This window comes from Marmota monax, unplaced genomic scaffold (genome assembly GCF_021218885.2).
Source record: "Marmota monax isolate L192 unplaced genomic scaffold, Marmota_monax_Labrador192_F-V1.1 WCK01_AAM20220418_F8-fsc00157, whole genome shotgun sequence".
NCBI lineage: Eukaryota > Metazoa > Chordata > Mammalia > Rodentia > Sciuridae > Marmota > Marmota monax.
The window spans coordinates 125,848-152,309 of NW_026694573.1; the positions used below are offsets into that span (position 1 = coordinate 125,848).

A 26,462-nucleotide genomic window follows, 5' to 3' on the forward strand; every position below is an offset into this window, starting at 1 on the left:
CAGAAAAAGGGTGGGGACCATGCCTGAGTTGGCGCCCTAGGATCATTCAGAAACAGCCACAAAGAAGTTGGGTGCTCCGGAACTCCCTTAATCTTTGTGGCTACATTTTCATACTGAATCGTGGGTCAATACTCCAGCAAAGAGTTTCTGGGGGGAGGGTCCAAGCTTTGATGGAGCAAGGCAGGGAATAAACCGCGCAGAGGCCTGATGCATTTCTCCAAACCCCAGGCCTCAGAACAAAGATCTTGCCTGCTTGGGGTCCGGGCCAGCCTAGACCGCCACGCCCTACAGCCCGCGCCCACAGCCGGTTCCAGGACGCCATTCCCGAGGCCGCCTGCAGGGGCCGCCGCTTCTTCAGGAATGAGCCGCCTTTGTCTGAGGCCGCGCGGTGCGGGTGCTCTAGGCGGGCTGAGCGCCTCCTGCGGCCCGGCCTTCGTGCCCCAGTCCACCAGGCAGCCCGCGCCGCCTGCACCGCCCACGGCCCCCACAGGGTTCACTGTCCACCCTCCACCGGCCCTGGGCCCGCGCCCAGGTGAGCGCCCCGCCCGCCGCGAGGCCCCGCCCCGGCCCGCCCCGCCCCGCCCCGGCCAGCGGAAGGACCGGGCGGATTCCTCGCGCGTCAAACCACATGATCCCATAAAACATTCATCCGCTCCCGGCCCGCGCCGCTAGCGCCCCGCTAGTCCACGCCGCCGCCCTCGCCCTGCGCGCCCGCGGCCCTCGAGCCCAGCCCAAGCCGGGCGGAGAGGAGCGCGCCGAGCCTCGTCCCGCGGCCGGGCCGGGGCCGGGCCGGAGCGGCAGTGCCTGGATGCGGACCCGGCCGCGGGGAGACGGGCGCCCGCCCCGAAGAGACTTTCGGTCCCCGACGAGCCTCGCCCGACCCCTAAGATGAAGAGGGCGTCCGCCGGAGGTGAGTGTCCGTGCAGCGCCCGAGCGGGGCTGGAGCTGCGGGTGCGGAAGGGGGACGGCTTGCCCCCTCTCGGAGGCTCAGGGCCGTCCAGGTTTGCAGAAGCAGAGGGAGGGGTCGCCAGGAAGCTTGGAGGACCACCGCAGTGCCGTGCTGGGCTGGGGCTGTGGGCGCCCCGGCCCTGGGAGGGCGGAGCCGGCGGCAGCAGGAAAAGTTGCTGCTTTCCGAGAAAGTTAACGGCGACGGCGGGGCTGGGGGCGGTGGTTCTGGTGTCCCTGAACCAGGTCTGGGCCAGGTCTAAGTGAGGGCTGCGGACTAAAAGGGTGGGGTCCGGCCTCGGAGCACCCGGACCGCGAAGGGGTTAATAAGCAGGATTTGCAGAAACGTGGGTATTGAGTGCAGGTGGGGGCATCTTCCTGGCCTCCCGACTCACTTCAGAGCCTCCTGTTTCTTGGGGTCAGGCCAAATGGGGGTGAAGGGGGACGCTGGCGGCAGTAGAGGGCGTGGGGGACAGGGCGGTTCCAGCGTTGCCCTCATAAGGAAGGTGGTGAGAGGAGGCAGCAACGCCCCCCACCGTCTGCAGCCTGAGGTCCCTTACAGGACTTGATTGAGAAGTATGAGGGGTATTGGGGGGCTGTCTTCTCTGACAGCCCTGTGGGACCCCTCCCCCCACCGGGTGCAAGGATCCCGCAGTGGGGGCAAGGGAGGGTGGGCTTCATGTGGGTTGGGTATGCCCTGCCTGGGGGAGCTGGGGTGGGCACACAACCTGTCCCAGGTGTCCATCCCAGCTGGCCTGTTAACGTCCACTGTGCCGCAAGCTGCACACACGTTTCCTTGCACGTGCACATGTCTGTGTGGGCTGCACACTTGCACGCCCCACATGCACATGCATGCCAGTGCTGCCCCAGTGTGCACATGTACAAACATTATGGGTGCACTCAGATTCAGGGTTCATATCCATGTCTTTGCCCCATCTTCACGCCCACGTCCACACATGATGCATGCAGCATGCCTGCTATGCTCTCCATGCTTGGCACATGCTGGGGCCCATAAGTAGAACCCACTTTCACACCTACATGTTCATGTATTGTGGGGGAAGGGTATCAGGGACACACAGACAGAAGAGTGAGAAAGCCTCAGCCCCATGTCCATCTGTACATTCTGGAGTCTCCCCTTCAAAGTCCCTTGGGTGTGTGTGTGTGTGTGTGTGTGTGTAACATGGTATGCGTCTGCACGTGTGTGTCTGAGCGCATGACCATGTGTGCCTGTGAGCATATCGGCATGTGTTGATTTGCCTCGGGGTGTGGGTGCTCCTTGTGTGGGTAACCAGGAGAACTATGGCCGAATTTTACCCAAATCTGGAGCAGAAGCCCAGGAAAAGTAAAGTGGAGGTTTGTTCAGTGTCCCCATCCTAGGGGGTGAGGTGCAGTGTCTTCCAACCTCTTCCCCACCCACCAGTGCTGGGACAAAGTAGTGGCTGATGATGGGCTTGAATCCACCTGGGCGCCCATTTCAAACCTCGAGGTCAACATCATGACAAACAGGTTAAACCCTGGATGTACTTGACTGTGGCTGCAGCCAGCTAGGGCAGATGACCCAGTATGACCTCAGGGAGGCCCTGCCTTCAGCATCTCCATTTCTCCTTGGTGGCAGCCTTCAGGTGAGAGGTTTCAGGTGGTCTCACCTGCACCAGGTATTGTATGAAATGCTGAGGGGATGGACACCAGGCTGGTGCAGGTTACAGATAAGGGTGATAGTGATCCACTTGCTATGGTGAATAGTGCCCCGAGAGGGGGCTCAGAAAGGCAGAGCCACACGCCTGTCTCCCAGCCACAACCAGTATCTTCATCTGTAAATTGGGAACAAGTAGGTCATCTTTGTAGGTTGTGTGAAGGTAAAATATGCCAATAGAGGTTTGAGCAGTAGGACTGGCCATTACTCTTTACTAAGCCTCAGCCTTACTGTCTGTAAAGTGAGTACTGCTTCAGCCAAGGTAAGGAAGAAGCGAGCTCCCAGACCAGGGGCTGAGCTAGGTGGTGGTCAGCACCCAGACTCCACCTGGTAAAGGGGAGCTCACAGGGCCTGATTCCTGGGTATGGCATGGCAGAAGAATAGTGGCCTAGATTTGGGTCCAGGCTCAGCCATCCATTAGCAGTGTGACCTTGGGTGTAACAAGTCACCTCTCCCTGCCTCAGTTTTCTTGTCTGTAACATGGGTCAATAATCAGTGGTTTGGGGGGCACTTCAAGGCTGATGCCTGGTGGGGCTGGCCCAGCTTTCCTGTGAAATTTTGACCCCCATTTTCTACCTTCAAAATTCCTCAGACACCTCTCCCTGACCCATCAGTCAACAGAGGTTTGCCTGAAACCCTTGCACTACCAACCAGGCTCCTCCCTCCTCCCCATTCATAGATGGAACCCTGGGGGCGTGGTTGTACACAGGCTGAGGCAGGAGGATCACAAGTTGAGGTTAACTTGAGCCACTTAGCAAGACCCTGTCTGAAAGAAAGAAAGAAAGGAAGGAAGGATGGGATGTACCTCAAAGGCAGAACATTACTGAGTTCAATTCCTGGTACCACAAAAAAAGATAGAGAGGGAGAGACATCTACAGATGGAGCTATAAAAGCCCATTGAGGCAGACAACTCCCCTGGAGGCCACTAGTGAGTAGGGGTAACAGAGAAGGTGGAGGGCATCTAGGGAGCAAAGACACTGCAAAACACTTTTCTTCAGCCGGGGCAGCTCTGTCCCTCTGCCCCTCGCCAATGAGGGTCCTATAGAACCACTGAACCTGTTTTGTTATTCTGGGGATTCTTCAATCAGGACTGGCCCTCTTCCTGGGTCCAAAGGAGTGAGAGGGGAGAGGGAAGAGGGAGTGAAGTCTGTCCCAGCAGGTGTCAACAAGCAAGAAGACTTGTAGAAGATCTGTAGAGGAACCCCCATCACAAGGCTGGGTTGGGGCCCTTGAATGGGGGAGATCCTGCCATCCTAGGAGACTGGGGGCTAGTTCTCAACTGGAGGAAGGGCACAGTTTGTTGCTCGTTTTGATGCAAGTGATTAGCTGTCTGTGAGGGTCAGGGCTTGTGGAACCAAAACTTCCAAAAGTGTTCAGGCCCTGGGCTCACCCTCCCTCTACTGCCCAATCCCGAGCACCTCCCCCACCCCTTGCTCCTGCCCTGGCTTGAAATTCTGGCTTTGTGGCATGGATGCCTATGGCAGCCAGTACACACCAAAAGGGGTCCAGCTGGCAAAGCCAGGATGGTAGAGAGGCAGAATGAGCCCTCCTGCAGCCCTGGGCCTGTGGCCTAGAATTTCTCCTCAGGGGTTCTCAGTCTGTGCATCCGGAAGAAGGGTCAGGAGAAAAAAGACATTGAATGAGAGAGAGAGACAGAGAGAGAGAATATGTGTGTGTGTGTCTGTGTCTGTGTCTGTGTGTCTGTGTGTGTGTAGTGGAAGGAGTAAATGAGCAAGTGACACCTACCCCAACCCTGTCATAGGGTTACTGAGGGCCCTAGGTACTTGGTTGTGCCTGATCAGTGAAGTTCATGCTTCCAGGTACCCAGCCTGGTGACCCTGACCTCTGACCTTCAGGCAGGACTGCCCAACTTTCAGTAGCCACCCATGGTATAAGCCCTAAGAACTGTGCACCCTACCTCCTCTCCAGCCCCATGAGTACTCTCTCAGGGGCCAGTCTCTGCACCTCTTAGTGTCCTTGCCCTGTAGCTAGGTGCACCCATACCTGATCAAGGTCGCTAGCATCCTCCTTGTGACCAAATTCTAGATGTTGCATTTGCTCACCACCATCTACTCATTCGTCCATTCATTCCTGGTCTGCAGACCCTACTCTGAACCAGACATGAAGGAAAGTGATCTTCCCCTAGGGTTAAGTGCTTTAAAGGACAGACAGTCACAGAGCTACCACTGGAAGCCCAGCCAGCAGGGTGGGCACACAGTCCCACACCCCTGTGTCTCTCTACACCATCTCCGGAGTGCGTGGGCCTGGCTGGGTCCCACCACACCGGGTGTTTTGGGCTGCAGTTTCTTCTTTTGTCACTGTATTTTAAACATTTTGCACATCGGAAACTATTCTTGTTCATCATCCTTTACTGGTATGTGTGGAATCCCTTCCAGAAAATGCACCATAATTTATTTATTTAAACCTGCCTTGGCCTCTTATACTGGCCACAGCCATGTAGCCAGACTCTAGAGATGCAGCTCTCCTCTTATACATGTACCCCAGCAGGTTCTCAGCTCTAAGGATGGCCATCTCTGCAGGGGTTGCTTCAGGGCCCCTTCTCTCCTACCCTCTTCACATAGCTTCCAGCCTCACCAGCTACGTCCTAATAGTCTTCCCTATCTCCGGTGGAGTCCATGGCCCTGCCCTGCTGTGGGAGGATAGAGACTGAAATGATGGTGGCACTGACCTGCCTGTTTTGATGGCAGTCTAATGCCTTGTTCTGACTGTCTTGTTCTGATGGAGGCTGACCATGGTCCCTGATTACCCTCCTCAGGGTAGCTAGACCCAGGCAGTGGGGCCAGGAGACAGAGGCTATTGGTAGACCTTCCTAAGCAGCCTTGGAGAGCTGCTGAGTAGACAGAAACCAGAGTTCCCAGGTCAGCCCAGTTGGACCTGGCAGGCAGTGAGCCCCGTTCAGCACTCTGATACATGGACCTGGGCTGTTCTGGGATGTAGGGGTGTTAAGAACTGGCTTAGCCTCATTCAGATAGCCTGTCTCATGCCCAGGGGTGCTCTTTGGCCCTCCAGTCAATACCTCAGCATTCTTAACTGGCTCTCATGAATCACAGTCCATGGAATTGAAGCTCCACAGTTGGTAGATGTCAAACAAGGGTTTTATGGTCAAATTTGGGATCAGTTGGGTTAAATGGTGCTGAAAATATTTCTTTTCTTCTTTACTGCAGAATATCTCAGGGCCTTGGTTTTAGAGTGGGGTAGGTAATATTCTCTCTGATAGACATTCCTATGTGCCAAACTTCAGGGCCTGCTGTGCCCAGGAACCCACTTGGGGCCCTGGTGACTGGGGTGCCTTAGAGAAGTGGAGGGGGAAACCTTTGGGTCCTCAGCAAGCACAGGCCCTGAGATAGGTGGGCAATCCCACACACACATCTACACCCATGGGGTTCCTGATGGGTGGAGGGATCATAGTTTTTCCCAGCAGTGCAAGGCAATGTGCAAATTTAACCTTTGGATTTATGACTCTATTTCTTTGCAGCAAATGTCACGGGAAATGTCAGGCCAAGGCTGAAGCTGGGCGAAGGACCCATCAAGAAAGAGGATGGGGTTAAGGAGGCTGGAGGACCCAGGGAATTAAGCCAGGGTGGGACTTCAGGCCCCTCACCACCTCCCGGGAGCCCTCTCAGATTGCTCCTTGCTTGCCTAGGTCCCCAGCACTGTGTCCTCAATTTGTCCCAGCCATTGTGACCTTGTTAAGATGTTGCTTTTATTCACCCTCCTGCCAGGGCCCAGATGGGGCCGGCTCAGGGACCTGCCAGAAATTCCCCCCTCCCCCAAGTCTGGGCAGCCATAGGATCAGCTTGTGCAATACTGGCTGGCTGTGTGACCTTGGGTAGCACTGCCCTTCCCTGGTCACTGGAGGCCTCATCTATAATCCACGGCTGTTGACCAGAGGTGGTGTTCCTGGCTCAGTGCCCTCATGAGTAGGAAATACTACAAGTCCTGGGATTGTCGGGTGTGGGGCTCTGGGGGAGCTAGGTGGGGATGGGTGCAGGGCCAGGATGAAGATTGGCTTGTAGCATCCCATAGCAGCTCCAAGGTCTGGAGCAGACTCTGCACACTGTAGGTGCTCAGTAAAAATAGTGAGTAACATGGAAGGCAGAAAAAGTCTTAGGCTGGCTGAGAATCCATGTTCACCATGGTTACTTGGCCCCCTATCCCTCCCCCACCACGTACAGCTCAGCCTGTCTTGTCACTGGGCTCTGCACTGGTTCTCAGATCTGGAAGGTTGTTCAGTGAATGCTGACCACCTCCCTGCCATATGTGGAACCTATGCAGCTGAACAGAGGGTCTCGGACTCCCTTGGCTACTTCCTTCTAACAGCTCCACATCACCCCTGTACACAGCTGCACTCCACTGGGCATCCAGGATCCCCAAATTCAGTCTATGTGATATCATATCCTTTGTATTGGACATCCAACCCCACAATCCTGGCCTGCCCACTCTACCTATCCCCAAAGACAGGTTCATTGAACAAAGTCTGATCTTCTCCCTGACCATTCCCTTTTATTCCTCATGGCAGGCCTGCCTTATTAGATCACCCCCTCCACCTCCTGGCTCAAGACCACAGACACCCCTGCCTACCATCTTATTTTCCAATAAGATGGTATTTTCCACCCTTCCTGCCTAAACCCTCCCAAGGCTGCCTCTAGGTGAAACTTTTTCTCCTTACTTTCAGGGCCTGAGCCAGAGGGTCTCATGTAAGAACTTTTTCTTCAACTTTTGCTGGGGGAAGCTCCAGGTGCTATTTCTTGTAACCCCATCTCCATGTCTCCCAAACAGTCTAACCCTGGCATGAGAGTGCAGAGAGCCGTTAAAATTGGGGTGGATATATCTGCAGCACCCCATATAGGGAGGGCCCAAGTGGCAACTGTCAGTAAGAAGCAGCATTCTCACCAAAAATGCCTGGGTTCCTCTATGCCCCGGAGTCAGCTCTGGGAGATGCCAAAGCCAGGGACCCTTAGGGCTGGCTGTCTAGCGTGGGCTAGTTGGTGGGCTCTCTACCCCCAGCCTCTACCCCCAGCCTCCCTTCCGTACATGGATGGTATGAAGGTGGATTCACTGGTGAGGGAGTGCTGCCTATAGTGCCTGGATCCTGAGAAATTCTTTTGGATGCTCTGGCCAGTTCCTGGGACTCCTTCCTATGCACTCTAGAAAACCTCCTATACTTCATGCCCTGAGCTTGGGAACTCACTGAGGAAATTGAGACTGTTGATGGCACTTCAGGCCCCTTAATAGGAAATGAGGCCCCTATCTCCCTGAGCCTCCTTCCTACCTGTCCTGCTCCAAGGAAATCCAGGGTACAACCCAGGCAGCCAAAGGAGATAGGCATGTGTACCCTACAAAGATTCCTGGAGCAAAAACCTCTGCTGGGCTGTGGAAGGCACATAGAAGGAACTCTTGTCTGGCCTCTCCCACACAGGTTCTTTTCCATCAAGGTCTATGCTGGCCATTCTATGAGGAGTAAAGCATTGGTTCAAGCTGTGGAGAGCCCAAATGGGACCTAAGTCATAGTAGGATGAGGGTGGGGCTGCACAGGTTCCAGGCAGGTCTAGCATCTGGGGATTCCAGAGGAGAGGGGTGTTTCCACTTCTCAGTGAGGAAACTGAGGTTTAGCTCAAGTCCCTGAACAGGAGTATGGCCATAGGAACTTTGTGCTTAGAGGGACATTTGAAATTTTCTGTCTTGAAAGTTTGGAGGCTTTTGTCCCACCATTCACTTTGAGCTGGTTTGGTTGATGGTGCCATGGGAGGGGCTGCATGTAGTCCTGCCTAGTCCTTGTAGGAGGTCTGGGCAGTGGGAGGCTGGCCCACCTGTCCTCTGGGTATGGCCTCCACCCCAGAAGCTCTTTCCTTGGGCTATGGAGTATGCTGCCTCCCCAGCATTGGCCAGCCACCAGAAAGACTAAGGGAAGATTGTGGGCCATCCCAAGAGGTGCCACACCCAGCTTTCTTGGCCCTACCTGTCTGCATGCTGTACCCAGCCAGGAACCTAGGAGTTGGCCCTAGTGTACCTCCCCTTTCATCAAGCCCAATCAAGTGCCCTCCCCATATGTTCTCAACTGTCAGCTTCTCTCATCTACCCTGGTGGAGGCCTCAGGTCTCCCTGGATACATTCAGTCCCCTTTGTCCTCAGAGAGCACACAGCTGGCTAGTCACACCTTGCCCAGCCCCTATCTTCCAGTACTCACTGGCCTACAAGGGATGAGGTATGTGGCCTATGTGCCTAGGACTTGCCTCTCAGGTCTCCTTGAGGGCTACAAATGAACCCTCCAGGGACATCTAAGGAAGCAACAGGACTATTCATATCCTCTTAGGTGGGAGATTCTCCTGCCCCACCTGCAGAGTCCATGAGGGCTATGATCTTGAGTGTGGCTTAGCAGGTGAATTGGCAGCATCCCCTGGGGAGCACACCCCCACAACCCTCTGTGGGATTAACAGGTATCATGATGCACATACAGTGGAGAGAGAACAGATCCTGGGCAGGTTCTACCATGAAGGAGTCTCTAGAGTCAATGACCTCTCCCCCTATTCTCTCAGTGAATTATTCCTGGCATCAGTTCTAGGTCAGCAGGGACCCTGAGAATCTTGCAACATAGTCTGCTTTCAAGACTTCCCCAGGTTCCAAAGAGATGCTACGAAAATCCATGAGAAAGAGAAGTGGTAGTGTGAGTGCCATCAGGGCTTGTGGAGAGAACTCTAGGGCCCCCACCAGGTCTCATAGAGGTACTGAAGCTGCTGGCCAAAGGGGAGTGGTCCCTGGCTGCCAGAATTCCCAGAGCAAAAGGCTAAAAGATGCTAAACAGCCCCCTGCACTAAGGGAGTGAGTGGGGCACTGCATGAAGATGTAGAGGGTGGGTTAGCCTGGCCTTAGGTGGGGAGGGGTTGGGGGAGAGGAATAGATGAAGAACTTACCCTCCCACCACCATCCCAGCGGGAGGTCTGCCAGTGATTCTTTGTGCTCCACGGCCTGACACGTGGCCCCTGCACACTGGGCCGTGTCCAGGCTGTCTTTCATCTCCTTGCCTCGGCCCCAATTTATGTCAGACAGAGGCTGACACAGGGACAGGTGTGACAAGTGTCTGGCTTCCTGTTCGAAAATTGGCAAAAGAAAAACTCTCCCCATAAAGATATTCCATCTACATACCTCCCGGATGTCACCGGGAGGACCCGTCACGGCCAAGACAGATGGTGGCCCTAATGGACTCCATTCTTCACCTGCTGCCGGAGCTGCAATCCAGCCCCCAAGGCAATGGAGCCCTCCCTGACACTGTGGCCTGCCCATTCCCTCCATACCCACAGAACCTCTGTCACAGTCGGACCCCAGGGTCCCAGCGTCTCTACCCCCTGCTTTTAGGACAGAGCACATTTGAGCCTCAGCTTTGGCACAAGGCAGGAACACCTTTGTTCCTTTCTCTGGCTAAACTCCCTTCCAGTTAGTCATCCTAATCACTCCACCTGGGATACCATCACTGTCCCAGGATGTCCAGGGAACTCTGAAGTTGGGATCCCAAGCACATAGGTCACATGACAATCTTCATCATGCTGTCACTGGGTTTTAGCTGTAATAAGGGCCCTTGGGGGTAGCAGGATGTTGCTCTGCAGTGGAAACTATAGACCTATAAGCTCCCAATCTTAATGGCTCATTTCCTGCTAGGTACCAGACATCATTTCCCCACCTTGTGTGGGGCTACCAGGTCCAGTGTGTATGTAGACCTCACTCAGCCAGATTGATGCTCTTTCCCCACCATGTACTCCACAGATGGGAATGGATAATGGCCCCAGGCAGGCTTTCCACGTCCTTGGAGCAAGACTGTCTTAAGATGAAAAGGGGAGTTGGGAAGAGTCCAGCCTCCTGAGGGGTCCAGGAGAAGAGTGGCCTGGGGGGAATATGCCTGAGACTGTGGCAGGCACTGGAGGAGGGGAGTTGCCTGAGCAAAGCAGTCATGAGAAAGCCAGAGCCTCGCAGAACAGTTAGTGTGCCAGAGTTAGGGTTACATCAGATGCCAGCAATGCCCCTTCTAGCTCCAACTTGACCTTGGAATCTAGGTTTGGCTTTCTTCTCTATAGAGTGGGGACAATGGTGAAGGCTGCCAACTCCTGGGATGATGAGTCAAGCATTTCCTCTTTGCATTTGCCCTGTATATATGTGGCCCTATAGCACCCTGTGAGATGAATCTTGTGATCTCCATTTTCCATGTGATGGAATGAGCGCAGAGATACTGCAGGGCCTGCCTGAGACAGAGTTCAGGGCCTCCCTGCAGGATTATAGGTAGGGACCTTGTGCCATAGAGACTCATGAATCACCCACCCTTTCACCTGTTCTAGCATTAGTACGAGACCAGCCAGAATAAACCAAAAGCAACTTTGTGACATTTTACAGCATGCTAGTCAACCATGATACTGCACCCATGGAGCCCACAGACTAGGGACAGTCAACAGAAACAAGCCATGCAGAGGCCTGCTAAGTTGAGCAGCAGGAAGAATGAGGTAGAATGGGTACCCTGGCAGTGGACAGGAGGTAGAGGGTGGATGTCAGGAGGACCCTGGGATTGGTCCACTGATCTGCCCGTCTGTATCCCTAGTCCTCTCATTTCACAGATAAGAAATCCAAGCTCCAGATGGGCCTGAGCTGGGCCACATAGGTGGGCTTGGAGGTATCTGAGTCTCACTGGTTTGCTGCAGCCACAATGAGGGGATGAAGGAATGTTCATAGGAGCAAGTGGGCAGGCTTTCTGAGGGCCTGGCCTGGCAGGGAGGTGTCACTGCTGGTGGATTAGGATGTAGAGTTTTAAATGTGCATTCATAGGACTAGGTACTGAGGCCTGGGCTAGGGTGCAGGGCACTGCTCCTAGCAGGCTGAGGCTTTGGGAATCTCTGGAAGTTGGAGACCTGCCAGGGACATTGGGTGCAGGGAGGACAGGTATATCTGACCCAGACCTAGGCTTTCCAGGGACCCTTTTGTATTTGGCTAGAGGAGAAAGGGAAGAGATAGGGTGGCTGTGTTCTGAAATCGTTAGGACAATTACTAGGAAAAAGACAAAAGGTCTTTCAGGTTTGATAATTGAGAGCCTGTGGGTAACCTGAGCAAGGGGTCCAGGGAGGGCAACTAGGAGGTAGATGTGTCCTCTGGGGTGAAAGATCAGACAGTATAGATCCTCAGGGGTTACTTGGGAGGAATGAGTACAGTAAGATCTGGGGATAGCCACTGATTCCTGGTGGCTCAGCTATGGCTACTGGTGGTCCCTTGGGCTTAGAGTCTCCTTTCTGAGGCTGGTCCTTCCTCAGCCCTAGGAGCATCTGTGTCCTGGGCCAGTAGACTGGATCAGGCCTCTTTTAAGAACTGCAAGGGGGTAAGGTGGGTGGGAGAGGCAGTGCTGGGAGCCTGAGCTGACCCCCTCCTGAGTCCTGGACCAAGGTGCTAAGGAAATGAAGCTAGAAGTTCCCTGCCTCCACCTACTCCACAGCCCTAGGGCATCCCACCCTCTTTCCCTCATTCCTGCAGGAGCACCCAGTACACATGTCAGCCTCAGGATGTAGGGATGTAGCCAAAATACACTGACCTCCTTTTCTAGGAGGCAGTGGCGCCTGGGCCTCCCACCCGCGCAGGTGAGAAGCCGCCAACAATTTCCATCCCAAATTGATTTCAAATAAGCAAGAGTTATCACACACAATCATATAGGAATAATTTATCACTCGTTAATAAAAGAGCAATTACTTATTCACATTGTCCTTGCCTGAGCACATAGCAAGCTGTGTTGCAGGAATGCACTGGGGTCTCTCACAGAAGTGGAAGATGCTTCTTCATTTCCAGCCAAGGTCAGGTCTAAGGCCCAGTGGCTGCAGACCCTATTCCAGTGGAAGGTGACCCCTGCTGAGTGACCCACCAGCCTGGTGGGGGAGGTGTCTTGTGACAGAGGACAGAAGCAGGCAAAGATGAGGAGGGGTCCAGGAGTGAGTATTTGTCAGGATGTTAGGGGCTGGGCCAGGTGGCCATGAAGGAACATCAGGCAGATCAAGGAGGAGTGGCAAAGAAAGCTTGAGCACAGAGAATTTTAGGCCAGAAGCTGCCCTTCAAGTGTCTGGATTGCAGAAGCCTCTGTAACCAAGAGCCCAGAGTGTCCTTGGATACCTGATGTGTCTTCAACCACACTTAGCTTAGTTGGGGGGGTCACAGAGCAGTGCTTAGGGCTCAGACTCTGCCCCAGATGCCAGATACCCAAGGCTGTGTGTGCAGGGGCTTTTTCCTGCTGCACCTCGGAGACAACACTTTCTAACCCACATTTGTCTCCACCTTCTGGAGGATGCACTTTCCTTTCTTTTTTTATTATATCTAAAATTTCAGTGCCAAATATGCATGCTTTTGTTTTTAAACTACAACATTTTGGTCAACAATATCTTGCACAAGGTTAAAATCTCTACCCAGCTATTGATCTGGAAAATTGGTTTGTTCAACTCCTGCCTGCAGTCCTCCCTGGAGGCAGCCACTGTTACCCCCATTTCCTTTGTTAATGATGACCTTTGCATTTCTGAGGCTCCCACACTAGCCCCTCTCTTGCATGGTCTTTGGTTTTTCCTGGGGTTTATACTTGACTTTGGTTTTTGGTGTTTTGTTTTGTTTTCCCTCTTGTCCCATTTCATGAGCTTATTCTTTCCCATGTCAGAGTTTATAGTGGGTTTCTTATTTTCTCCCTGGAAAGATCTCAGGCCCTTTTCCTTCTACCCCCATGAATTCCCTTAACCACTATTAAGGTTACATCCAACTTTCACTGTATGCACTTTTTTCCCTCTAGGTTTACACTCTTGTTTAGGCTGAAGCACAACCCCAACTAAACAGTCTAAGGAAGGTATAGTGAAGAACATTCTCTGAATCCTCCCATGGCTGCAAATTTGTTTAGCTGGATTGGCTGGCTCCAGAATGCCATTTTGAAAAAGGTATCCCCTCAGAGTTTTGAAGCTATTGTTTTCCTTTGGCATTCAATTTGGTGTGGGGAAGTCTAATGCCACCTTGCATCTTTTGTGATCGACTTTTCTTCCTGAAGCTTCAGGCCTGTCTTGATCCCTGTGTTATGAATGCACAGTGAAGTACTAGGTTCTCATCTTTGGGAAATTTTCTGGTATAATTTCTTTGATTTTTTTTATTCTCTATTTTCTCAGTTTCCTCTTTATGGAACTACCCTAAGACAGATGTTTGACCTATATTTGTCTTCTGAATCTCATTCATTTTTTTCTTCCTTTTTATTTTTCTTTCTGAGAGATTTCCTTGACCTTGTTTTCCAACCCTTCTATTGATTTTTTTTTAATTTTAGCAATTCTATTTTTAATTTCTAGACATTCTTTCTTGTTCTGGTGGCTCCTTGGTCATAGCACCCTGTTCTTGTTTTAAATCCTCTTCTATCTGTAGGAGGATACTAATTAGATTTTTCTTCTAATTTGGAGAGAGATCAAGCTTATCCTCTGATAAGTTTCAAGCATCAGGCAGGAGCTATCCTGGGTACCCCCAGAAGACCCCTTCTCTGAATGTTTCCATAGGGGAAACATTTCCATAATCCTGTTTCCTGCCTTTCCAAGGGTGTTCTCTGTGTCACCATCATCTCAGGAAGGGGAACAACACATGTCTCTAACATAGATCACAGTGTCTAACATGGTGGTGGGAAGAGGAAGGGGACCACCAGTGTTGTATGCAAAGCAGCAGCAACTTAATGCTGAGTGAGGGTGGGCATCTCTCAAGGTGAGGCAGGCTATGCTGAGCTCTAGATTTATCTGCCAGCTTCCTTTCGCTGCTGAGACTGAAATTGGGAAATGACTGTAGGTATGTTTGTCATGCAGCCTGGCCAGCATTACCTCCTCCAACTTAGACACAGCTGAGCTCCTGCCTACATATAGCAAGACCACGGTCCCACCAGAAGGTTACCTATACTGGTCTTAGGTACCAGGACCTAGATTGGCCTCTAGATAGGCAGAACACTGTTCACAGAGGCCAGACCTAGGTGAGACTATGTCTGAGATCCTAGGGAGGTGGGTGCTAGCCCATCATTATCCTCATATTGTTGGTGTGATTACAGACAGATGGGGCTGACAACGTCTCCAACTAGTCTTAGAGTGGGTACAAAGGCTGCATCTGAGTCCAGGGCTAAAGAACCATCCCAGGGTCTACCCTCTGCCAGTCCAGGGAAGGAGGCCTGGGTTAAGGATAAGGTGCTTTAGGGCGTCAGGGTGCCCAGAGTAGTTGCTGTTTCCTGCTGTGTGGTCTTTGGGGCTCATAGTTGGCTCTGATCATAATGGAGAGGTACCCTAGGGCCTCAGTTATGTGCCCTATCCCCTGGCCTCTCTGATGCCCGGCTGGTGATCTTGTCATGCCTCAAGACTGTTGTTTGAAGAGTGGTGATGATAGTCACCTCTTCGCTGTGCTATGGGAGAATGCACTGTGGGGATGTCATGAAACTTCCAGAAATAAGAAATATCCACACAGTGGACTGTCCCAAAGAAACCAGAGACTACCATTTCCCTCTTCCTTTCCTCTGCTTTCCCTTGCCCTGCCCTGCTACTGGGCCCTGGTGATTCTAGGGGTATGACAGTGTTCTGACAGTGCCTCCTTAGGAGACAGATGTTCATCCAAAAAGCCCCTGTATGACCTCAAGGCTCTGATGCTAGAATGGGATTTCCTTGGGCCAGGGCGTCTACCCAGGGATGTCTGATGTCTGTATAGCCTTTGGGGCTCTCTGCCCTTGTATGAGACTGGCTGTGTTCCATGTGGTTCCAAGTCTGCCCCAGACTGCCCTTCATCCAAAAGCTTTGCATAAGATGGTGGTGATGGTGATAATAGTGGTGGTGATGGTGTTGATGATTGCTATAGTTTGGATCCTAAATGTACCCCAAAGGCCCATGTGTTAAAAGCTTGGTCTCTTGCCTGAGGCAGTATTGGAAAGTATAGAATCGTTTTAGAAGATGGAATCTTTCTAGTGGAAGGAAGTTAGGTTACTGCAGGCATGGGCTTGAAGCACATACTGGAATACTGGCCCCTCTTCCCTCCCTCCCTCCCTCCCTCCCCCTCTCTCTCTCTCTCTCTCTTTCTCACTTCCTAGCTGATGAAATAAGCAGCTTCCTCTGCTATATCTTCCTACCATGATGTGCTGCCTCACCACAGGCCCAAAGGCAACAGAGATGAAAGACCATGGAGTGAAACCATAGTCAAAATAAATCTTTCCTCCTTGGAAGTTTATTTTCTCACATATCTTGTCATAGTGATAGAAAGATGACTAATGCAGTGACAGTGATGATGACGATGATGAAGATAATGATGGTGGTAGTGGGAGTGATGATAATAATGACAAGAATAGAAGACACCTCAACAGCCCACATTCCCTTCATGATGCTGGACATGGGACTCCATAAGTGGCTGAGCCCATGGTCATCAAAGGTAGTCCAAAACTGCCTGTTTGTAAAGAGGCACTGACCTGCACGTGTACACTCCTTCCAGACCATGCCCACCCTAAGGACTTAGCTTGGTGCAAGTAGGTCAGCAAGCATCCTTGATGTGACTAGCCAGAGCCCCTGGAACATGGTATAACAAGAGGCCACCCAACCTCAGCAGGATCCTGGGAGCGTTAGATTGGCATGGAGAAGCCATGGCCCCAGAGGCCCAGCTCAGCTAAACCACTGCCTGCTCAGAAACCATCTCCCCTAGATTTGTCACCCTTGGAAGTGCCATCATCCTTTCCTCCCATGTGAGGACTATATTGCTTTGTACCTCCTCCCAGTGCCTAGGATGGCTGACTGGTCCTTACAACTAGTTTTATTCTCTTTCTTGTTCGTTTATTTGTTTGTTTTGGTATCAGGGATTGAACCCAGAGGTGTTTAGCCACTGAGCCCATCCCTAGCCCTTTTTATTTATTTCTTTATTTATTTTTAAATTTTGAGACACAGTCTCATGAAGTTACTGATGGCCTCGCTAAATTGCTGAGGCTGGACTTGAACTGGAAATCTTCCTGGCTCAGCTTCCCAAGTTGCTGGGATGACAGATGAGTGCCACCTCACCCAGCTCTTTGTATTTTTAAGTTGTCCTTTTATGCATGTTTGGTTACAAGCCTCCTGACAGCCTCTTCAGCAAAATAATTGTTTTTCCATGGGCCTGCCCAGTATTTCAGAATTTGGTACGTCTCTCCTCATATCCTTCACCCGCAACCCAGTGAGAAGCTAACCTTGCCCAGGTCTCCAGGAGGGTTGACACCACATCAAGTGAGATGCCTCTTGGCTTTTCACATTCAGTCACATGGCCTCAGCAAGACAGTGGTCCTCTCCAAACCTTGCTTTCCTTTTCATTAGGTGAGAAGTTGAGTAGCTTCTACTGGGCCATTGTGAGAGTGAAGGTGGCATCACCCACATGTAGCAGGGGGTCAGTCATAAACCAGGTCAGCAAACTGTTTCTGTAAAGGGTATAACACTAGATCACCCCAGTGTTATGGGCCACATGGTGGTGTGTCTTAACAACTCAATCCTTGCCAATGAGTTGTCTCAGACAATACTTGAACACATAGGTGTGGCCTATGCCAAAAACACATTATTTACAAAAAGCAGCAGCCAATTCTTGAGCCAGTTTGCCAAGTGCTTGTAGAAAAGGAGGTAAGAAGCCCCTTGTCTTTGATGAGGGCTTCCCTCTGGCACCCTAGGTTCTCTGGTCTCACCATTCCGACCTCAATGGGAATTACAGCAGTGGGTGTCCTACCTGTCCTGGCCAGGCACACTCACCAGCCCTCACAGGGATTCTTTGTGTGCTGCCAATGTGCCATGTGCTGCTACCTCCCTCAGCTCTTTCAAAGGCCTCTGGGAAGCAGGAGCAGCCCCTGGTCAGGAGGATGTGCCAGGCGAGGGCTATACTTAGATGGCTCCAGTGGCAGCCTGGCTGGCTGTTCTCCTAACAAGAGGCAGGATGGGCTGATTCCAGAGGGTGGCCTCAAGATCTGCATGTATGTGACTTTTCAGAGCAGAATGAATTCTGCCTGGGAAGAGGCCATCTACCTGCCTGGCTGGTCATGTTTTACAAGTACTGAGGGCTCAAGAAGACATGGAGAGGTTTCTAACCACTTCCTCCCACTATTGTGAGAGTAGACCCTCTACCAGCTCCCCAGATCTTTGTGGCCCCAACATAGCAACCCCAGCAGCCCAAGACCTAAGTATACTTACTCCTGTTCTGTGTTCCCAGGATGTTCTCCTATTTTGCATACTAATCATGCTAACTGTGCATTCTATTGTGTGTGCCCTCTGCATTTACTCCCATTGTTTGCTCCCCCCATGCACTCTTATTGTCTGATTTTGTGCCTTTGAATATGTGTTCCTGTTGTACATACCCCTTGTACATACCTGGGTACTTCAAGCATCCCTGTCAGAAGCTGATACTCTGAGCCTCACAGGCAATGGTCAGCTTGGTGTCAGCAGAAGATCCAGGGTTAGCAGCTCAGGTCAGGGTGCTAGATCTGAGAGTGGGTGTGGGGCACAAGGGAGGGCAAGACCCAATACTGTGGACCCTGCCAAGCTGGGTATCCTGGGAAGGGGCTGGGTGGGCAGATGGATGTGGGGGGAAGTGTGCAGCAGTACTGGAGCCCAGGCCATGGCACAGGAGTTTCCATTCTGAAAACCCCACTCCCAAGGGCAGGGGCATGTGGGCTACTGGCTAGCTCCTTATCAGTTCTCCTGAGGACTCAGGACTGGATCCCAGGCTGGTTGCTGGACTAAATTAGCCACAGGACCATAGTGAACTATCTTGGAGACAAAATCCTTCAGGTAATTAGACAGTGGGTGTTTGCTGCCACCTGAATAAGGAGGCACAGGAGTGGCTACCAGCCAATGCTCAAGGAGACATTGACTGAGTCCGTGGAATTGGGCCAGCCTGAACTATCTGTGTCCTAGGGCAGTATGGGGCTTTAGAGAGAGCCTCCAGGTACTTATGGATCCCCAGTGTAAGGCTCACAGGTTGGGACCAGCAAGATGTGCATCAGATGGGAGCATGTGATGACCAGGTGAGTTTCTGGAGCCCTTGGATGGGCAGCTCAGCCTTAACCAAGAATGAATTCCTGAAGTCTGGATCCTGAATTGTGAACTCTATACACCAGAGGGTCTGCTGACAGTGGACTTCTGGGCTTCTCCCCAACATCCTCATGCTTCCTTGTGCTGACTCTGGCCCATAACACCCCCCATTCCCCACTCCCAGTGAATGGCACCTGCTATTATACTTCTTCTTCCATCTGCAACACACAGGACAGACCCTGGGGCAGGGACCTCATGACTTATGTTTGAGGGAAACAGGGAGGAGTGAGTGAGTGGGTGGCCTCTGTTGCAGTGTTTCTCTTTGTGAAGGGGCCCTCAAGCCAGGACCCTCCCCTGCCAGCCTCCATGTCCTTAGCTTGAAAAGGGCTCAAGGTAGACACTAAGGGTGCTGTGTTGGCTTTTTCTTTTCTTTGGTGGGGGAAGGGTGGAAAACTTGGGTTAAGGGTGTGTTGGGTAATAGTCTTTCAGTGCCCCTGTTGTCATGGGGTTGGGGTAGGAATTCTAGCTTCCCCCTAACCAGCAAACTTCATTTTCTTCATCTATAAAATGGGTCAACAAAAGTTGACCCTTAGGAGTCATCAGCAGACTTAGGGACTTAGCCCCAGGCCTAGGTCTAAAGGCACCCTATTCTCTCAGGTAAAATCCCAATGTCACAAAGCAGACAGGCTGGGCAAGAGCAAGGCCTATGGCCAGAGGGGCAGAGGGAACACCTAGCAGAGTCAAGTTGGTCCCAGCAGCTCTGTCCCAGTCATAGTAGGATTGCAGGTAGGTTTCTGCCCAGACTAGTCCTGTTTCCCCACTGCACATGGCTGGACCTGAAGCATCTCAACTTGTGTCAGGTGCTCTCCTGCCATGGTTGGTGGCTTTGCCCATTATTGACCTGACATGTATGCCCATCCCTGCAGCCAAGATCAATAATGAACGGGGCCTCTGGAACCCCTGGACAGTGTAGCAGGGGCTGGGAGCCACACTCCTAGGAGACACAGGGTGATCTGACCCCCTCTAGAGCTGCTGCTATCCTCCTGTCTCTAGCATTTAGGGTGTGGAAAGGGCACAGGAAGCACAATGGGAATTTGAATTTCCCCTTCACGTGTCTGCAGGCCTGAGAATGGATGGAGGATGGGTAGTGTATGTGAGAAGTGAGGATGAGGGGGACAGATGGCTGGTAGGGGGTGGTGAGTCAGTGATGGGGGGCTGGCAGGAGTTGGGGGCAGGCACAGTGAGGGGTGCCCTGACCCTTTCCAGTGTGGGGATGACACTGGCCCCTCCACCCCCGCCCAGAGCTATTTCTGGTCTCAGTGTGCTGAGCTGTTCTGCCTTGTAACTGTGGTCTGTGACGTGACCACTTCACAGGGACATTGTTGGTATCTGTTGGATCTATGAATCCTGAGATGACCAATGTCCCAACCCCTCTACAACCTTCTGACCCCAGCCTCTAGGATAGGGGGCCCCAGCTCAGGACCTCCCTGAAAATGTCCCCTTCCAGGCACTAATGGCACAAGAGAAAATCATGTGCTCCCAGTACCTACCCAACAGGCTTGCATCCTGGACCCCAGCATCCTCACAGCCACTGTTCCTGCCCAGGCCACACAGAAGCCAAGCTTAGTGTGTGGGCTGGACTCTCTTAGAGGTCACCTTCAGGCCGCTCTGTGGCTCCTGCCCTTCCCTTCCCTTCCTACTGGATGGTCTTGAGATAAGAGCAGGACAGGCCTTAACCATTCACTGCCTCAGTTTCCTAATCTGAAAACAGACTGGTAATATTGATCAGAAAACTGATTCTTATGTAGTGCCTGACACCTCAAGCTTTTTTATCCAGCTAGTCCGATCTCCCAATGATTTTGTAGGGTGTTTCTCTTGGGGTAGGTATGAAGACACTAGGGCACTGAGCTGGTGGTTGATGCTCTGGACTTGTAATACTGACAGCCCTGAACTGTCTCTTGGCCTTGTCAGGTGGGGACAGAGATGTCCCCAGGCTAGGGGAAGGCACAGAGTAGGAGGTGCTGTGAACAGAGGGTCCCTGGGGAAGACACCAAAGATGCCAATCCCACCTCAGCTCTGTGGGCTGCTGAGGTGAGCTGCTGACCTCAGCAGCAGCCTGCTTGCTGGCTCCTGTGCTCCTGTGGTTGCTGGGTGAGTCCCGAAACCTCCCTCCGCTCCCCCTCCTTCCCTCAGCACATCCTTCTATCCCCCTTGCCCCCTCCCCTCTGCCCCTGCCCTCCTCTTCCTGGCTCCTCCCATCTCCTTCCCCTCTTCTCTTTCCCCTCCTCCCTCCCCTACCCTCCTCCCATCCTTCTTCCCCTTCCGCACTCTCCTCCCTCTTCTCCCTCTCTTCTCTCCTCCTCCCCTCTTTCCCCCTCCTCCCTCCCTCCACCCTCCCTCCTGCAGTGAATGTGAACCTGGGCTTTTTGCTCATAAGACCTGATGGTGCAGGATGAATAGTATGTAGCTCAGTAGTTATATCCCATTCCATCTGGCTGCCTGGGGGGACTCTGGACTAGTATCCAGTCACTGTCCTTCCTGGGAAATTTCGATGCCTTCTGGGCAGGATGGATAGCCCTCTCCCAACCATGTCCTCATACCAGCATGGTTTCTGAACCAGACCTAGGAGCCCCTAGCCATGACCCAGCCCCACCGCCAGAGGGGCCATCCATGAGGAGAGCCCTGGAAGAGACCCCCACCTGGCAGGTCTGACAAGAATTGACCTGAGAATAGCAAGAGGGGCACCAGTTTGTGCACAGGCTCAGGTGGCCACAGGGCTGGCCTGACCTTGGGGTGGCTGCAGGGGTCTGAGGGGCAATCCACGTGGTTCCTATGTGTGAGAACTGGAGCCCTTGCAGGTCTGTTTTCTCCCCAGATGTTTCTGGAGTCACACTCACACTGGATGATCACTGAGAGTCGGGACCTGAATGAGATGGTGAGAGTGGCAGGGGTTGCCAGGCTGATCTCCAGGAAGAGGGCAGAATCTCCTGGGAGAATTAATGGTCAGGTTGGAGAGAAAAATAGGAGAGATAGGCAAGGAGGGGACCGGCCCTGGAGGTCAGGAGCCCTGTAGTTCAGAAGGCTACAAAGGCCAGGGGGTTGGGCCAGTGAGGCTTTTTGGGGGGTAGGGAGGGGTTGCTTTCCAAGGTGGAGAGCAGGAAGAGGTCAGATGGGGCAGCCGTGGCGTAAGGTCAGGGCACACCCTCCCGACTGCCTGGTTGGGTTTTCTGTATTCCCTGGGCCCCCACTGTGAATACGAACCAATGCCGCAAAGTTGGGTTTGATTATCTCATATAAAGATGCCCCCTCATGCTTGCTCAGCGGAGGGGTTGCTATGGAGACCAGCGGGCAGGCCCCAAGGGGGGCCAGGCTGGAGCCAATTACTGTGGCTGCAGCAGAAGAGAGCCCACCCCGGCCGCTGTGCTGACAGCAGGGCCGGTGCGGAGGGCCGACTCTCAGAAGTTGGTTTCCAAAAAGCAGTTGTCTCGGCAGGAATAGAGCCTTGTCTTTGTGCCTGATACCTGCTGCTAGCAGGGCTGAGTGCCACGTGGCCACTCTCCCAGTTGCCTGCCTCCCCTGCGTGGCTCAGTCTGGAGTCAACATGGGCATCTATACCAGTGAACTTGCAGACCACACCTCAGGTCTTGGGGTCCACAGGACATAGTGCAGTGGTAGCCTAGCTCAGTCATGATGTGAGGGACATGGTCACCATGTATGGTAGGTAGCACAGAGAACTTATCATTATGGCACAGAGAGGTTGGTGGGATGCCACGGTTGGTGATGTGCACAGTCTGTGGCATGGCTTGACTGGTGATATGGCCCAGTCATAGCAGTGAGCCTGACCAGTGAGCACTGAGGGCCCCCACCCCAACCAGCCCCAGGTCTTTCTGAATTCCTGGGCTAGGAAATACCGTTTATATAGCACAGTGCCTGCCTGTGACAGCAGGTGAAAGAAACACTGTGGGAAGATGCATAAGAAGGAAGCAGGGGTGTCAGTAGTTTAAATAGAACATCAGGCCAAAATGCCTCTCATGCATAGCCAGCCTTGGGAAGGTTACCCAGGGCTTGGGGTTCCTGGGCTTCTGACTTTCTGGACCAACAAATGGCCCCAAACCCAGCAAGGCAGAGTTCAGAAGAGGAGACTCCTGGACAGGCTCCCAGGACCTGGGGACATGTTTAATGACTGTTAACACTTAACTGGTTTGCTGGGACTCTGGATTTAGAGCAATTGTTGTGCTCTAGGTAGAAGAGGACCCCTGTGGCAGGGGGCCCAGCATAGCATGGAAGGCCCAAGGGTCACAGTCCTGGCTGGTTGAAGCTAGACCATGGCTGTCTCCCTTCTCCCTCTCGACTCCAACCCCAGCACTTAGCCGGCCTCCTGTCTGCAGAATCCTGCTCTTAGCTAGCTGCCAAGGAAGGTGTTAGCTGTCAACGAAGGTGTTAGCTGATAACTCAAGTGTTAGCTGATAAGCCATAACCCTCCCAAGGGGATTCACATTTTAATAGACTCACTCCTGAAGGCGAGGCAGGCTGAAAAAACCTTCAGCATTCAAAGGGGGCAGGGAATCTAATGGTGGGATAATAGACCCTGCTGTTGAGGCCAGGTCTCCCTAGCCCCAGGAGAAGTCACTGAAGGCCCAGGAGTGTCTGTCCCTTCAAGGGAAGAGAGGGTGCAACACCATGAGCAGGGGGAGATTGCTGCTGGGAGGCTGTCCCAGTTGAGTGTGCACCTGGGTTGGAGAGTTGAGGGCAGCTGGGACCATGCAGTGACTGGCTGGGAAGAGTGAACTCTTCCCCTGGGAGGGGATCAAGCAGAGAATGAGGCCAGGGGAGGAGGCTGCAGGAAGGGTTCCAAGCCAAGTCAGGAAGTGCTTAAAAGGGAGGATGTGTGGAGGAGGGAGCAGCCTGCTGGGGGCAGGGTACTCTGGGATGGGGACTGTACTCCTTCACCCCATGCCCTTCCTATACCCAGACCCCTGTTCCTGTGATAGCAGAGGTGCTAGTTGGTAGACTCACTCCATACCCCCTGGAACCCATAGTGGCTGTTATTTGCAGTTTTTTTCATTAAATCACAACTCCCCATTGTGAAATGAGGGCGGCTCCCCAGACTCCCAGATGCTAGGGTTTATCAAGAGCTACAAGGGCCTAGGCAAGGCATAGGGTTCTGAACCTCAGTGTGCCTCCTTCTGCAATCTGGGAGGAGGATTTCTGTATAAGCTACCCAAACCTCAGGAGCTGACAGACTAGGAATGAGGGTTAGATTGCAGCTCCACTACCTGAACCCCACTTCCTAGTAGTCCCTGAGCTCAGTCTGGGTGGTCCTACAATGTTTGCCAAGAGCTGGTCTCCTCCTCTCCAGCATGGCCTGCAAGCTGTTAGAGGGCTGGGTGCAGGCAGACCAGGATAATGCTTGGAATATGGGGATGGAGACCAGGCCCAGGGAGACTCTGTTCACTAGAGTCCCAAGAACGTATATGCAGATGTGAGCAATAGTCCTTCACATAGGTATTTGTTGTGTGACCTAGTAGGCTAACTTTGATAAGTGGGTATGAGTATCTGGAAGGGTGCAGTGGGGAGTCTATAGACATGGTTTCCCAGAGTGTATGGCTCCAGGCGCAAGTTATAGCCAAGCATCATCTATGTAGTATGAAAGCAAGGATCCCCAAACCTCCAAATCCCAGGCCACATCTCAGACCTGGCCCCAACATGGCCTCCCAGTCCCTTAGGGATCTCTTACCCCTAACCACCCTTTCTTCTACCCACAGGAAGCCGGCTGCTGGCATGGGTGCTATGGCTACAGGCTTGGCAGGTGGCAGCACCGTGCCCAGGTGCCTGTGTGTGCTACAATGAGCCCAAAGTGACAACAAGCTGCCCCCAACAAGGCCTGCAGGCTGTGCCCATTGGCATCCCAGCCTCCAGCCAGCGCATCTTCCTGCATGGCAACCGCATCTCCCATGTGCCAGCTGCTGGTTTCCACGCCTGCCGCAATCTCACCATCCTGTGGCTACACTCCAATGCACTGGCCCGGATTGATGCCACTGCGTTCTCTGGCCTGACCCTCCTGGAGCAACTGGATCTCAGTGACAATGCCCAGCTTCGTACCGTGGACCCTGCCACATTCCAAGGCTTGGGCCGCCTGCACACATTGCACCTGGACCGCTGTGGCTTGCAGGAACTGGGCCCTGGCCTGTTCCGTGGCCTGGCTGCCTTGCAGTACCTCTATCTTCAAGACAATGGGCTGCAGGCACTGCCAGACGATGCCTTCCGTGACCTGGGCAACCTCACGCACCTTTTCCTTCACGGTAACCGCATCCCCAGCGTGCCTGAGCGCGCCTTCCGTGGCCTGCACAGTCTCGACCGTCTCCTCCTGCACCAGAATCGTGTGGCCTATGTGCACCCACACGCCTTCCGTGACCTTGGCCGCCTCATGACACTCTACCTGTTTGCCAACAACCTCTCAATGCTGCCTGCAGAGGCACTGGCACCTCTACGTGCTCTACAGTATTTGCGGCTCAATGACAACCCCTGGGTATGCGACTGCCGGGCACGCCCACTCTGGGCCTGGCTGCAGAAGTTTCGAGGTTCCTCATCTGAGGTGCTCTGCAACCTGCCCATGCGCCTGGCTGGCCGTGACCTCAAGCGTCTGGCTGCCAATGACCTAGAGGGCTGTGCTGTGGCAGCCAGGCCATTCCATCCCATCTGGACCAGCGGGGCCACTGATGAGGAGCTGCTGGGGCTGCCCAAATGCTGCCAACCGGACGCTGCAGACAAGGCCTCGGTGCTAGAATCTGGGAGGCCAGCCTCTGCTGGCAATGCACTCAAGGGGCGTGTGCCACCTGGTGACAGCCCACCAGGCAACAGCTCAGGCCCACGTCACATCAATGACTCTCCCTTTGGGACCCTGCCCAGCTCTGCTGAGCCCCCACTGACTGCACTGCAGCCAGAGGGGTCTGAGTCACCAGGAGTCCCCACCACTGGTCCTCGTCGAAGGCCAGGCTGTTCCCGCAAGAACCGCACCCGCAGTCAGTGTCGTCTAGGACAGGCGGGAAGTGGGGGCAGCGGGACAAGTGATGCCGAGGGTTCAGGTGCCCTGCCAGCCCTGGCCTGCAGCCTTGTGCCCCTTGGCCTTGTGCTGGTACTGTGGACAATGTTTGCACCATGCTGACCAGCTACGACCCCAGAACCTCTCAGCAGCCAGGTGTGTGTACATAGGGGGTCTCCCAACATGTCGCCAGCCAGCGCCAGGGACAGGTCCCGTTGGGCAGGCCAGTCCTCCCTGATGGACGCCTCCCCACCAGCCCAACCCCATCTCCACCCCATCATGTTTACAGGGTTTGGGGCAGCGTTTGTTCCAGAACGCAGTCTCCCACCCGGATCGCGGTATATAGAGATATGCATTTTATTTTACTTGTGTAAAAATATTGGACGATGTGGAATAAAGAGCTCTTTTCTTAAAACTATGGCCTCTCAGGCTGAGGTGCTATGAGTGGTAAGAGGCAGGGGTGGGACCAGGTGCTGCGCCTCACTGGACACCATCACACAAGGCCCCTGAGGAGAAGTGGAGTCATCCAGCTGCATGCACCAGGTATGACATGGTATCCCTGCCAACCTCTGAGGTTGCTCCTGAGCCCAAACACCTACCCTGAGAGCTGGACTGACAGAGCATATGCCAGGCCCTTGGGTCTAGATGAAGCTGCTTTTGTGGGGACACCTGCTCTAGTACCTTCCACTCAACTTTGCATTGCCCCCAAGAGGATACTGAGGATAAGAGATGAAGAACATTC

At 53.3% G+C, this 26,462-nt stretch overlaps 1 protein-coding gene across 1 annotated transcript; it reads left to right on the forward strand.

Moving 5' to 3' along the window:
* Window positions 1-672: 672 nt before the first annotated feature.
* Rtn4r (reticulon 4 receptor) lies at window positions 673-26,138 on the forward strand. The gene is made up of 2 exons (XM_046421285.2): window positions 673-910; window positions 24,444-26,138. Exons 1-2 carry the CDS (start codon window positions 889-891, stop codon window positions 25,841-25,843), a joined length of 1,422 nt encoding a protein of 473 aa, XP_046277241.1. The 5' UTR covers window positions 673-888; the 3' UTR covers window positions 25,844-26,138.
* The last annotated feature ends 324 nt before the right edge of the window (window positions 26,139-26,462 follow it).

What these genes read in the sequence shown, in the direction of transcription:
- Rtn4r (XM_046421285.2), top strand. Translation starts at nt 889, where the DNA reads ATGAAGAGGGCGTCCGCCGGAG. An exon ending in GAAGAGGGCGTCCGCCGGAG is followed by an intron (nt 911 to 24,443) that starts GTGAGTGTCCGT and finishes TTCTACCCACAG; the next exon opens with GAAGCCGGCTGCTGGCATGG.